Here is a 14,216-nt window from a genome sequence, read left to right as displayed (position 1 = left end):
AGCTCTAGGCAGGCAGGCCATGGACAGGCTCTGTCGCATGGTGTCCCCCTCACCTGGCATCAGGCCTGGCCCAGTCACCCTGGGCAGCGACAGGAGAGCAGGACGTAGGCCCAGGTCTGTCCGCCCCAGAGCGAAGGGTCAGGGAGACACCCTCCCCTGTCTGCCTGGCGTTTTCCCCATCGGGTCAGGAGACGGGGGCCGCAGAGCCTCAGGTCGCCGCGTTCCCTGCGTGGGGGGCATGGGACGGACCACACAGCCCCCACAGAAGAGGGGCCCACCCGTCATCATGTCTACGGAACACCTGGGCGGGCGTCCGCGGCACCTCCCAGGCCCCGGAAGACAGGGAGGGCAGCGGCGTTCACCACAGGAGACGGGCCGCTGGCCCCGCTGTGACTAGGGCCGCACGTGGGCTCCGACTCCCCCTTTCCCGGGGGGGTTCACCAGGCTGGGGGCGTCAAGGGTGAGCCCTCGCAGGTCAGGGCAGGGAGCTGGCACTCCCCCTGGTCTCCAAGGCCCTGGACAGGGCAACCCCCCCCTCTTGTGCACGTCGGACGTGCACAAGAGGCGGGTCCTGCACGCGCAGGTGCACCCCCCTCCACTGGCATGGGGCCCGGCCGTCACAAATGGGGTGAAGGCCTTAAACCCTGCTGCTCCGGGGCCCTGTGCTGGACTGACCGGGGGTGGGGGGGGTTGCTACCTGGGCGGGGACGCAGCGGCTGGAGCCTGAGGCCCCCGAGGTACAGGGCAGCCCCCGGGAAACACTGGGCCCCACAGCGAGGGGACCCGGATGCTGCCTCTGGGCTGGCAGCCCCAGATGGTGGAGGCCTCGCAGGGGACCCGTGCGTACAGCCTGGACAGGAGCTAAGGCCACTCCCGGCCCCGTTTGCTGGACCAGATGGCAGAGCGAGGCCCCAGGTGCACCAGCCCCAGGCGGGTCAGCCCCATCAGCCCGCGGCAGGACAAAGCCCGGCTCGAAGGCGGCGGGGCCAGATGGCACCATCCTGGGCGGGAAAAGCTGGGGGGCGGCGGCCAGTGGGCAGGGGGTCCGGTGGGCCAGACCCATGCGCCCCCCGCCTGCTTGGAGCCCCGACAAGCTCGCGATGGGCACCTGGGCAGGAGGTCAGGGGGCCGTGCCCAGGAGCCCCAGCTGCCGCCCTGGGAGCACCTGCGGGCGGCTCTCCCCGCTGAGTGGCGGTCGCGGGCGCAGCTGCAGACAGAGTGAGGACGGGGAGGGGGGACCCTCCATTCTCTGGTGATTAGAGAGGCTTCCACCAGGCAGACGGGCAGACACGCCCTGTTAGCTCTAAAACAGACCATTTGTCATTTCATCTGTCCCCACGCTGCTCCCACCACTGGGAAATGCCGGCGACCCCCATGCAGAGCGCCCCCCAAGCTTCCCCGCTGGGAAACGACTCCCCCTCCTGTCCCCCACCCCCCCCACCGGAGGATTACACCCTCCACCGAGCCTCTGTGCCAGCTGGCCCATCCCTCCCCGCTCCCCAGCCCCCGGCCCGCCTCCCCGGGGCGCCTGTGTCACGCTCACCGGCCACCGCACGCTAAGCCGCTGGAGCTAGGCCCCCACAGCCCTTTCTCGGGGTCACTTGGTACTTCCGAGGCTGTGAGGACCCTCGGAGGAGGGCTGAGCTCGGGGGAAGGGGCCCATGGCCAGGAGGGGGCCGTTGAGGAGGCTCCTGGGCCTGGAAGGGCAGCAGCTGGGCGCAGGGCAAGACAAGCAACCGCTGGGCCCCGGGGGCGAGGGGAGAGGCAGGTGGTTGGGCCCTGAGGTCAGGGCTGACTGTTAGGGGAAAACGGGTCCCCTGGAGCAGGAGACTGTGGTGCGGACCCTGGTTCTCCCTCAAACCGGGCCCAGGGGACAGCTGGGCGTTCGCATCCCACTCTGGCCAGGATTGGCCCTACTGGGCCCTGCCCAGCCCAGGGATGAGCCAGAAGGGTCTGGCACCTCACACGTGGGGGTCAAGGTAGGGCTACCCCGAGCTGGGTCCTGGCCTCCTTCCAGGAATTCAGGGACTCTCCGTTCTATGGACATAGGCTGCCCCCCTCCCACTCCCAGGGCAGAGAACAGGCAGAACCCTGAGTGATGCCCACCCCCACCCGACCCAGCAAGGCAGAGAGCTGGGGGCCGAGCCGAAGACCCACCGTCCCCCGACCCCCCTCCTGCTTTCTCCGGATTTAATTAGTGCTTCCAAGTGGCGCTGGCCCTCTGGGGACTCGGCAGAAACATCCAGAGCTCGGCGCAGTGACCGCGTTCTTAATTAGGAGGGCCCTCCAGGCTGGGGGTGCGGGGGCGAGTCCCCCGAGGAGCCACACCACCTGGGCGCAGACCCAGGGAGCCCCGCCAAGTGTGGGAAAGGCCTCCTGGGGCGGGCAGGCCTCGACAGTTAAGACAAGTATCAGTAAAGGTGAGCTGTGAACACGCGGCTGCAACAGACAGGAATAATAACAGCTCGCATTTACAAGTGCTCATGATCTGCAAACACCATTCTGTGCCCCACCCCCAGATTCCTTTGTGGGAGTCCCAGCCCCTAGGACCTCACAAAGTGACCATGTGCGGGAAACAGGGTGCGTGTGCAGGGGTGACCGAGGCGCCATGCGGTCACTAGGGCGGGCCCTGGTGTCCTTGGAAGAAGGGGAGACCGGGACACAGGCAGGCACAGAAGAGCCCGTGAGGCCGCGGGGACAGGACGGCCGTCCACACGCTGAGGAGAGAGGCCTCGGGAGGGACTGAGCCCGTCCACAGCTGGGATGCCGGCCCCACAGCAAATCTGTCCTGAGCCCTGCCCCAGACCACGAGCCCCGTGAGTGTTCTCTTGACACACAGACCCTCTGGGCAGCTGCTGTCCCTCGCTCCCTCGGAGGGAAGCAGATCTCAGCACGAGATGACCCCCCATCAGCCCCCCACTCACCTGGCGGCTCTCACTCCTCCAGACGCCATTGACGGTCTTGGTGGGGGCGATGGTCACCACGGGGGGCGTGCTGGGGACGCTGTGTCCCCCGGGGGGGACGATGATGGGGCCCATGGGCACGCGCTTGGGTGTGCTGGCCGGGGAGCTGTGATTGGTGGCCGGAGAGGAGACGGGGGACGACTCGCTGCTCAGTGAAGACCCTGCGGGAGAAGGACACAGCGCCTGAGTGGAGGCCGTGCTCCGCAGACGCCCCGGCCCAGCCTGGGGCCCGGGCGGGAACGGGGGACATGACCTACCGACCAGGTGGGCGTGCCCACCCCTCCCCAGGGCTGTTCACCCCATCTCTACCCCAAAGAGGGTTGGAAGAGCCAGGGGAATAAGCAGGTCCCCCCAACATGGATGGGGGCTGAGCCCCAGGAAAGCAAGCGGGGGGGGCTTACAGGATGCTGTTGGGGGGCGGGGGGCAGTGGGCCCGCTGCTGGCCAGGCCTGGCTGGGGGTGGGGCTGAGAGAGGCCTGTATCATCAGGACATCAAACGAGATCATTTTACCTTGAGAACTGAACTGTAACGCGGGGTTTATAGCACACGGGCTGGTCAGCATGTTCACAATGTTGGGCAACCATTGCTGTGACCTGCTTTCCACTCCCTCCCCCCGCCCTGGAAGGAACCCCCACCCTTAGCCTGCACCCCTGGGCTTCTCCCCCAGAGGGGGTGGCGGGGATGGGCAGCCGGCATGGCTGGAGGCTTCCAGGCCTGCAGGGCAGTTCCATCTCTGGCAGTTGCAGGGGCAGCAGGCGAGGAGGGCACAGGGCGTGGGGGCCAAGAGGACTTGGGGCCCCGATGGGAAGGTGCCTGCCTGCAGCAGCTCCCTCGAGTGGCGGGTGGAGGGGGCGACAGTGCGTCCAGTCCCCTGTCCTCAGCCCCTGATGCCCCCGCCCCCAGGTGGGTCTCTAGTCTGAGGCCTATCCTGGCAGCGTGGCCCCTGGGAGGCTGGAGACTGCGGTTTGGGGGACCCCCAGAGGCACGCCCAGGCCCCGTGCAGCAGGGGGTCAGAGGTCCCTCAGACGCACACATGGTGCCCATCACACACAGACCCCCCGAACCTGTGAGCCACGAAGAACACCCAGGGACCGGGTCTATGGCAGGCCCGGAAGGACTCCCCTGATTCTGTCAACACAGCAGAGCTTCAGCTGGGGCCGTGCCCGTGGGGGCTGGGCCAGCTCGGGCACCCGGAGGCGGCAGACCTGGCCCAGGAGCCTACGCCGATGTCCCGAGACGCCCAGTCCCACAAAATGCCCCTGAGAGGCCTGAACCAGGGGGCCAGGGAAGCCGGGGCCAGTACACACCGCCCCCGCTGCAAGCAGGACCTCACGGCTTCCATACCTCCCCCTGGGGTTCTCTGCAGAACCTGCCTGGTCCCAGAGGCCAAGACCCTGGTCCTCTCGTCTCTTCAACCAACCACACTCCTCCTCCCCAGTGACACCTCTGCCTGATGGGGAGGAGGGCGGCCTACGGCCCAGGGCGCTTGACTTGGGGCCCTTCTCTTTGCCCCGAGGCCCCCCCAGCCAGGTGTGGGCTCAGCAGGGGCCGGGAGGCAGAGCAGCTGGACCCCGAGGCCCACAGAGGCTGGCACAGAGCTGTGCCCCCAGGAAGGTGCGCCATTGTGGCCGACTCAGTGCACTTCCTAGGCTTGTGCACGACCTGCACAACTGTACAGGACGACCCCGCGGGAGACACCAGTCCAGACAGAGCCGGGGCTAAGGGCTCAGTCACCTCCAGAACAACGCCAGGGCCAGGGGGCCCCTGCTCCCAGCCCCCACCTGTCAGGGCCTGGCCAGTGGGCGGTCGCCTGAAGGCTGTTGCCCCTGAGGTGTGACCTGATTCTCCAAATGGACCAACCAACCATGTCCCACACACCAGCAGTTCTGCAACCCTGAGTCACCCAGGCCAACACCAGGCCCACCCCTAGGTCAGGACGCCACGCCCCCCCCACCCCAACTGCACCACCCACTGGTCGGGCAAGCTCCAGCCTCTGCCAGCTGTCACGGCCGCCAGGGACGGCCGATGCCAGGGGTCCATTGGCTGCCTTCCCACCCCCCGCAGGACAAACTCCAAGGTTCTGAAACTAGCTGCGTCTGTCGGGTCGGGGGTCCGCCCGGGACACCAGCTTCAAGGTGGCAGTGGTGGGAGGTGGGCTGACCCGGCCTGCCCTGGGGCGTGGAGAGCTGATGAAGGGAAGTCCCGTACCCCGAACCACCCCCCGGCGGGGCAGCTTGCAGAGGTCGTGAAGCAGTGTCTGCGCACCACCACAGGGACCCGCCGTGCAGGGCAGTGGGCCCCGGTCCACCCAGACACGGGTCAGCAGTGCTGACCGAACCTCCCGCCACACCCGCTGCGGCTGGAAGGACACAGAGCCACAGAGCGGGCAGGGGGCCACCTGTGTGCCCGGGGCCGCCCTGTGGGTGGAGGAACGTGGGCCCATGCGCTCTGGAGCCAAAAAAGAAAGAAAACAGATGCACCGAGCGCCCCGAGCAGTCACCGGGGAGGCTGCACTGCCCAGCGGGGATACGGGGTCAACCCCCCAGGGCCGGGCAGATGGAGGGGAGCTGGGGCCTCACTGCACGCGGGGACTCGGGGCCACCTGCTGCCCGGCCCCCGTTCCGACTCTGTGCCCCACACCATCAACAGGTCTCTGGGGACCGGCGTCATTTCCAAGCACCAGGCGGTGAGTGAGGAGGCAGGAGGGGGCGGGCGGGACTCGGGTGGGGGACGGGTGCTGGAGGCCACGGGCAGTTAGCAGCCTGGCCCCTGGGGGATGGGCCAGCCGCTGCCACTCAGCAGCCAGATCGATGCCCGACCACGCACCCGCCAATTAGCGGGCGGCGCCCCCGACCCCGGGCTCAGGGCGGCCGTGATTAACCGCGGTGCGCGGCCGAGGTGACCGTGCGGAGCGCTCCATGTCCCCTCCGTCTCTGAGCTGGCAGGTGAGTGCCCGGGGCTGCCCGGGCTCACGTCATTAATAGCTGAGACCCCAAAGTTGCCTCCACGGGGGCAGGAGTGGGGCCTGAAAACACGACTCTGCGGCAGCACAGAGGCCGTCAGCTCCCAGACGTGCCCTCGACCTGCCACCAGGATAATCACAGAGCACCAACTGCATGCCCCAAACCAGGGCTCCTGTGCCAGGGCCAGCCCTGAGCGAAGAGGGCCGGGCCCAGCCTCAGCCTCACAGCTTGTCCCCCTCCCCTCCTCCCCGGGGGGAGGGCCAGCGACCCGTGATATGTCCCTAAAACAGGACCCCCCGGCCGCCTTCCAGTGCCCTGAGCTTCTCAGGGCCGAGGGCAGCAGTGTGCGGGCAGCGTCGCAGTGACAGGATGGGAGGCGCTGTGATGGATGCAGAGTGAGGACCAGCGTCCATGCGGAGGGTCCCCCCACAGCTGAGCCCTCCCAGACTTCACCCAGGACCGGCAGGGACCATCCTGACCCACAGCCACGAACACATGTGCGCCCTGGATGTCAGGTTCCTGCCGTAAGCACACACAGGTGAGGACCCCGCAGGCTGGAGACAGCGGGCACACGGCCAGCCTGCGGTGGGTTCAGGGAGACCCTGCTGAGGGAGCCATAGGGCTGCCCACGGCCCCTCCTGCAGCCGCTCTCCCCACCGCAGGCCTGCCCCTCCGTGGTGGGACAGACTGGGCCTCGCCCCCGCGCCCTCCGAGGAGCCCTCTCCCTCACCAGGGGCGACACACGCCTGCTCCCAGGACCGCACACTGCATCACCAAACCCCAACCAGCAAAGGCAAGTGTGGTCATCCACACAAGACGCGTTTCCCGGCAGAGCGGGGGGGTGGGGACCGGTGGGTGTCCATGCTGCTTCCCACGGGGGCTCAGGGGGGCCAAGGGGCAAGAAGACAGAGGGGGCTTCGGGGGACGACACTGTTGCCCCGTCACGGCCTGGGGAGGCTTCTTATTCCAATGGCCCAGGGCCGGGCACCCCTCCAGAGCGGGCTTGGTCCCCTTCCCCTGGGCCTTGCTCTCCCTAGAACCCTGGCCCAGACGCAGAGGAGGGGGCGAGGAGCTGAGGACGCCCCCCTCACGCTCACCCCTGCTAACGAGATAGACGGGGCTGCACCCCCCCCACCCCATTCTGCTGTTTTCCTGGAAAGAGGCGGGTTTCAGGCGGCAGACCATGAGCACCCACCTCGTTCCTCACTCTGGCAGCTGCATCGCTGGTGGGCAGAGTCCCACCTCCAACCTCGCCAGCGAGGGTGCCCGCTCCCCCCACCTGTGCAAGGTGGCCCCTGCCCATCACTGCCGAGGGCCCCATGGGAACACGCAGACCAAGGTGATGGTCAGGCGCACGTCTGCAGCCTGAGGTTCCTTCCAGAACATGCTGTGTGGGCCTGGTCACGCCCAGGGCTGTCGGCACAGACAGGAGCACTCGCCCCGATGGGACAGGGTCTCCAGCCCTCAGCCATGGACACACCCACCTCGCTCGGCCCCTCGAGGCCCTGGCTCTGCGCGTTGGGGGTGGGGTGATGGTGTGGGTGGCCCAGCACCGTCACCAGCAGGCACTGTGCCTGGAGCGAGCGTGCTCGTCTCCTGAACCCTCAGGATCGACACGGCAGACGCCACCCTCGTCCTGAGAACAGGCAGCAGCTTAGAGAGGTTGCGCGCCGGGCCTGGGTCACACAGCAAGGACACAGAACCCGCCGACATCCGTGTCCCCACACGGGGCGCCCCCCTCCATGGTGGGTTACAGGGTCGAGCACGTCGGGGGCCCCCCAGGGACAGACCCTGGCCCCTTGCCAGCCCATGGGGACCAGACAACACACCTCCCGCGGGGCGAGCCACCTCCCGCTCACGAGCTCTCTGGGGACAGAGCAAACGAGGCAGGCGGATTACTTGCTCTGCGCCGAATTTTTAAACTGCACCCTGAAGACATGACGTGAGGAAAGACATCGGCCCGGGAAGCGGATGGGAGAGCTGGGCCACGGCTCTCAGAACGAGATGCTCCGGGGGGGCGGAGGAGAGGGTTGCAGGGAGCGGGGGGCGCCCAGGGCCACGGCCAGCACCCGGGGAGCACAAGGTGACGAAGAAGGGCCTGGCGGCAAGGTGGGGGGGGTCGCTGCACCCTTGGGGGCGGGACGGTCCCCCCGGGGGCACCCTGCGGGCACAGGGGGCCTTCAAGGGACGGCCGAAGTGGAGGCCGTGCCGGGCCGTCTCTGGGAAGGCGGACACGGACGTGGCGGTGTCAGGAAGGGACTGTGGTTTCCATCTCGGCTCCACGGCCTGTGAGTCGGGACGCCAGCCAAGCCTGAAGCGCGGCCAGGTCCGGCGGAGAGGTGGTCGCAGAACAGAGGCCACTCTCGCAGCAAGAGGCTGCCGGCACAGAGCGGGTGCTCGATGAACAGTCACTGCCCCGGTTCAGGACGGGAGCGCCCTCACTGGGTGAGCTCCGCACACCCAGCAGTGCCGTGCCAACCGGCCGCGGGAAGCCACGAGACCCGGGGGCGCGCCAAGCGGACAGCCAGCGGCGGGACCGTGCGTGCCCACAGGCGGCCAGGCTGCAGATCGGGGCTGCCAGAGCTGGGGGAGGGCATGGGGGGCGGGCTTCTTTCAGGGAGGACAAAACATTCTATAACTAAGAGTGATGGCTGGGACTTCCCTGGTGGTCCGGGGGTTAAGATTCTGCCTGCCAATGCAGGTGACCCGGTCTCGATCCCTGGCCTGGGAAGACCCCACAAGCCGGGGAGCAACTGAAATCCACGTGCCCCAGAGCCCTGCGTTCTGCAGCTGGAGACACCACAGCAGTGAGAAGCCCGTGCATCGCAACCAAGAGCAGCTCCCACTCGTCACAGCTAGAGAAAGCCCGCGCGCAGCAACCAAGACCCAGGGTGGCCAGGAACTTGCACAAATTAATAAATTTTTAGAAAGTGATAGTCGCACAACTCTGAACGTGTGACAACCTGCTGAACTGTGTCCTTTTAGAAATGAATTTTATAGAATATTTACAAGGAGAAAAAAATTGAGCCCCCCCGCCCCAAATCCCGCCCCAAATCACCAAGTGTCCCCCTTGGCTGTTCTGGTTCCCGGTGGAGAGACAGGGGGCCTGGGGCAGCCAGCCACCCCTCGTGCTCCCAGAGCCCCCCAGGCTCCCAGAGGCTGACAGCCAAGACCCTTACATGCTCCCTGCACCACTGTAGGACGCCCGCCCCTCCCCGCCAGGGCCGTGCTCAGGCTTTTGCCGTCCTAAGCCCGGGGCCTCCAGGTCCACGTGGAAAGGCCCAGGCAGCAGCAGCAAGGGACACCACACGCGTCCTCAGCAGCTCTGTGACCCCAGGCTCCTTACGTGACCTCGCGGGGCCTCAGCCTCCTGCCCTCCTGCACACTGGGTGACCGCCGGGCTGCTAGCCCATTCTACAGACGGGGGATGGCCCAGCAGAGCTGGGGCGACTCCGTGAGAAAAGAAAAATGGGGACCAGGCCTGGGGATGTGGCCGGAGGCGACTCCAGAGAGTGACAGGGCTCAGCTCTTCAAAGCAAAAGCCCCACTGGGGTTGCCCAGATGGAGCGTCGCACGTCCAGCTCATCACCGTAGCTTTAAATGCACAGACTTGGCCTGTGGCCCCGTGAGCCAGAAACAAGGTCACGGTGCCCAGCACGCACAGCGGAACTACACCAAGCATCAGGGCAGCCCGGGGTCCAGACCCCGAGCTCCTCAGGTCCCAGGTTTCCTCACTCAGGTGATGGGGACGCCTCAGCTCATCCAGCATCGGACGCCATGCTCCGGAGACAGCCTGAGCACAGACCTGCATGGCCCGGCCCGCCCCAGCCCTCCGTCACAAAGTCCTCGGGCACCCTTCCCAGGGCGTCATGGGAACACCTGGACTGCAGCCGAGGGGAGCGGGCCCCCCGCAGCACAGTGTTCCCGGCCAGTGAGGCCCGACAGCCTCTGGCACATGGGCTGCCCACTGGCCCGCCATCCGAGCTGGATGTTGGGGCCAGCAGAGAGGAGACAAAGGCCACCGAGGCCAGGCTCGCCCCGCACCCGGGGCCCCCGCGGGAGCCTTGTCCTCTGCAGACAGTGGGGTAGGGGGTGTCACCCCAAGACAGGCCCAGCTGCCCATGCGTGGACATGGATGTTGGCTTAAGCCCTGACACCCGGGTCGGGGGTGACAGCCAGAGGGACCTGGTGTTCCCGACCTGCTGACAGCTGTCCGTGGACGCCGTGCCGGCCCCGTCTCTCTGCCCTCCTGGAACACGACGGAGGACGACACCAGAGCAGGGAGCCACCGGGCAAACTGCCCGGGGTCCTCCTCGTCCACTCAGAAGAGACCCCAGGTCAGGGCTGGAGCCATTGTGCCCGCTCCTCCCCAGGGTGGACACCGGCCGTGAGGCGACCCCCGGCAACGCAGAAACCAGGCCCAACAGCCTTGGCTCCTGGGCCCAGAGCCACCTGCCTCGGGATTCTGGTCTACCCCGCTCCCTCCTCTGCCCAGCCACGTGAGCAGAAAAGGGGTGCGGACAAGTCGGAGTCAGACATCAGCAGACGCCCGCCGCACCCCCGTCATAGCAAGCGTCCGCCCTGCTGTGCTGAAGACCCCAGAGTCGATACAGATAGACCTGTGTTCTCCAGGTGCCCAGAGGGCCCTGGAGCACGCAACAGCAAGCCCTGGACATTTGGGGAGAGGCAGATGGCAGGCAGAGGCACCCAGGGTCCCCGCTTCCTCTACCCGGGAGGTCGAACCCCCTGCCCCCGAGCAGGGCAGCTAAAGGGTATCTGAGAGGCCCACAATGGAATCCGTAGAGGCCCAGGCCTCCTGGCAGCTCTGGTGCAAACTGCCCGCCACCCACTCATGCAGCCGGTGGCCTCCGACCCAAACTAACACAGCCCAACAGTCACCCTGGAAGGGACTGCAGCCAGAGTTGTATGCACGAGAAGGCTGACGCTCAGAGAGGACCAGCGTTTGCCAAAAGCCACACAGCACATTGCTGCCCCAGTGACAGGAGGAGTCAGGGCTCCAGACCCCTGGGGGACACCTGTCCATGCCACAAGACCCCTGCCTGGGAGCCAGGGCAGGGAGGATAGCAGTGGTGGGTGAGCTGTGCCCCCAACTCAGGAACATGCCAGGACACACGCCTCCTGGGAAGAGGCCCCGGAGCAGGCCGGGGGCTCTAAAAGGGGTATCACACCTGCAAACCACCCCCACGCCCACTGCTGTCAGCGGAGGGCCCCCTCGGCGGCTCCTGGAGCAAAGAAAGGCAGCAGACAGCGCAGACAGTGGGGCTCAGCAGCCAGGCAGGGGTCCGAAAGCGCGTCCCTGCCGTGAAGCAGCAGCAGGAGGAAGATTGGCCAGAGTGGGTGCTCGGTGTGCAAGCCCATGGGCAGACGGATAGATGGACGGCCCTGTGCCCAGAGCCCCGGGGACCGGGAGGGACCGCGCTCTCCCCGCCCTCGGCCGGCTGCCCGGGGTGGGCGCGCCTCTTACCTCTGGGCTCCTCCGCCTGTTTGGCGAGCTTGCGCAGGGCGGCGGCGAAGCTGGAGGAAGGTGCGGCCTGGGCCGACAGCGCGCTGCTGGAGGCGGGGCTGCCGCTGGGCACCAGGGCGCCATTGAGCGGCGAGGGGGTGAGGGGGCTGACGGTGGCAGTGGTCCTGGTCGCGGTGGAGAGCATCCCTAGCGAAGGGGACTTGGGCTCATGGCTCATGCCTGAAACAGGAAGAGAAGAACCAGAGTCACCCGAGAGCAGAGGGCCCAGCACCAGAGCAGGCGCCGGCCAGGCATGCGGGGCGGGGGGCAGGCGAAGCAGGGCAGAGCCAGCACTGCGGAGCGAGGGGGGCCGCCAGCCCGGCGTCCCTCTCCGCTCCACAACCAAAGAACCATGTGGCCCAGGACCCTGGGCCAGTATTCTTGCAAGAAAGAGAGGAAGACCAATGGAAAGGAGAGGGTCAGAGCGGGGACCCCCCGGAGGACAGGCAGGGCCTCCAGCACGTCTCCCAGACGGATGATGGCGCACAACCTCCCTCCTCCCAGAGGAGGAGACAGGCTCGCACTCAGGCAGGCCACGGGGACCCGGGACCATCCCTCGCGGGTTGACTGGGCCCTCATGTGCGGCTGCCGTCGCTCCTTGAACCCCAAAGGCCCCGGGGGACAAAGCGGGTCTGCACCGAAAAGGCTCCCTGGAGGTGAGAAGTGGGCAGAGGACACAGCCAGCTGAGGCCCCCACGGCGGTCGGCTGGGCGCAGAGCTCCCCCGAGACACTGAAGACGCACAGTGGCAGGTCTACACGGCTCCCCCCGGGGTGGGGTGGGGGGGGTCCAGGCTCGGCCACGCTGACCAAGGAGCTGACCAAGGGGACCCCGCAAGCCTTCCCCACCCCCGGGGGGCTCGTCCTCCTGCAGGCCCCGTGAGACCCATCAACAGAGGCCACGCTCCTCACTGGCTGGTGGGCATGAGCATCTCCTGCCCTCTCGGGGGCACCTGCCCATCCCTGCTCCCAACCTGCCGGTACATTCCAGGGGTGCAAACAAGGCCCACAGCCTCACAGGCGGCAGGCCACGGGCTAAGTGCAGGGGGAGGCGCAGAGAGCTGGGAGGACCGCTCCAGGGAACGGCGGTCACCTGGGGACCCCGGGAGGACATAGCCGCACCCACGAGGACAGCATGGCGGGCACGTGTGCCTCTCCCAGGGCCCCCACCCCTCTGTGGGCAGCCAGGAGAGGCTGAGGCCCCGATGACACACAGTCTGCACCCCGAGTCCTGGAGAGCTGTGCTGCGGCCCCCATGCCCCCCCCTTGCAAGGTGGGTGGGCAAAGAGATCTCGGGGGTGCAGAGAGTAAACGGCCATGACTGTGGGGGGGTGTTAAAGAGGCCAGTGCGTGCTCAGAGGGGCCCTCCTCTCGGGAGACGGCTCACACCTTGGGGACAAAGGACCCCACAAGAGCCCCGGCGCCTGTGGCCAGCAGCGCAGCCTCCCAGCTGCCAGCGGGTGACAGGGCCCTGACTCCGTGCGTCCTCCTCTCTGGAGGAGCGGGGGAGAGGGCAGGGTACAGGCGACTCCACAGGCCCTACAGTCAAGCAGAGGAACCTGGGGTGGGGGGGGACAGGGTCCCTGCCCCACAGGCTCTGGACAAGAGCTCTCTCTCGGCCACCCCGGCACTCGGCCAGCCGCTAGGGCAGTTGAGCAGGAGGCCTGCCCCAGCACCCAGTCCTCCCCACCCCCTCCTCCCAGGAATGAGGGAACAGGACTGTGTGGACCAGCCTTGGAGCAAGGAGGAAGGGGGCGCCTGGGGTCAGGCTTAGCATGGCCTACGCAGCCACACACGGGGGGGCCTAGACCCCAGCTCCGGGGCCTCCAGCTGTGTGACCCTGGACAAGTTCCCTTGCCTCTCTGGGCCTCAGCCTCATCTATAACCTGAGGATGAAGACAAAGTCTACCTCATGAAGTTAACTCTGTGAGGGTGCCAGGAGGCGATTCACAGCAGGCCCAGCACATCTCAGGGACCCCTGCTGGGTGTCGTCATGCTGACGGTCAGTGGACGGGGCAGAAGCCCAGGCCTGGAAGGGCAGGGGCTAGGCCAAGGCCGCGTGGGTCAGTCTGGGCACACTGGCCCCGGGCTGCCCGACCTGTGCCGCCGTCGCCCCCGAAAGCCCTCCCCACCACCGTCCCTTCCTGCCCGGGCACCCACAGACCAGCTCTGCCCGCCCCTGAGCGGCGCCGGGTGCTGCAAGCGGACATGGAGGACGCCGGGGACAGACGGGCCCGGGGCTCTCGTCCTGCTGCCCGCGGGGAGGCCCAGGGATGGAGCCCACACAGGACCCGACCGGGGTGGTCCAGAAGTCTGCCGGGTCCTGCTCTGGCCCAAAGTGCCCTCAGCACCCACACTCGGTAGGCCGATGGGTTTTTTTTTTGGGGGGGGGATGGCATATGACGAACCACCACCCTTGCCGGGCTCCCAGCCTGGGCACAGTTTGCGGGGTCCTCACCCAGGGCCACACAGCTCAGCAGCACATCAGGACTCGAACCTCATTTACTGGGCCCAGAGGCAGCGTACTCCCCAGGAAGAACTGGGGTGCGGGGGCGGAAGGGCAGGATGCCTTCCCATGACCCCACCTGCCTGGTCCAAGGCTGAACTGCCATGGGGGACCAAAAGGCACAGATGCACTCAGAACTCAAGGCTGCTTGGCTGCGGTGGTTCCGAAGTGGGCCCAAGTCTGTCCCTTGTTTCCGCTACAGCCGGGGACTAACCCTCTCCTCGCACGTGGGCCAGACTCTCGACTCGTAGCGAACAGGAA

At 67.2% G+C, this 14,216-nt stretch overlaps 1 protein-coding gene across 3 annotated transcripts in view; it reads right to left on the bottom strand.

Moving 5' to 3' along the window:
- Positions 1–14,216, bottom strand: part of GSE1 (Gse1 coiled-coil protein) — a 392,727-nt gene that overhangs the window by 15,825 nt on the left and 362,686 nt on the right. For all 3 annotated transcript variants that reach the window (XM_061138322.1, XM_061138321.1, XM_061138320.1), the window contains exons 3-4: positions 11,413–11,631; positions 2,925–3,124 (exon numbers count right to left, since the gene is read on the bottom strand). In XM_061138322.1, coding sequence (XP_060994305.1) covers positions 2,925–3,124; positions 11,413–11,631 — 419 coding nt within the window. The remainder of the gene's footprint in view (positions 1–2,924; positions 3,125–11,412; positions 11,632–14,216) is intronic.

Source organism: Dama dama, chromosome 4, assembly GCF_033118175.1.
Source record: "Dama dama isolate Ldn47 chromosome 4, ASM3311817v1, whole genome shotgun sequence".
NCBI classification, from domain to species: Eukaryota; Metazoa; Chordata; class Mammalia; order Artiodactyla; family Cervidae; genus Dama; species Dama dama.
The sequence above is the reverse complement of the archived record's forward strand: the minus strand, read 5'-3'. Positions and strand labels throughout refer to the sequence as shown.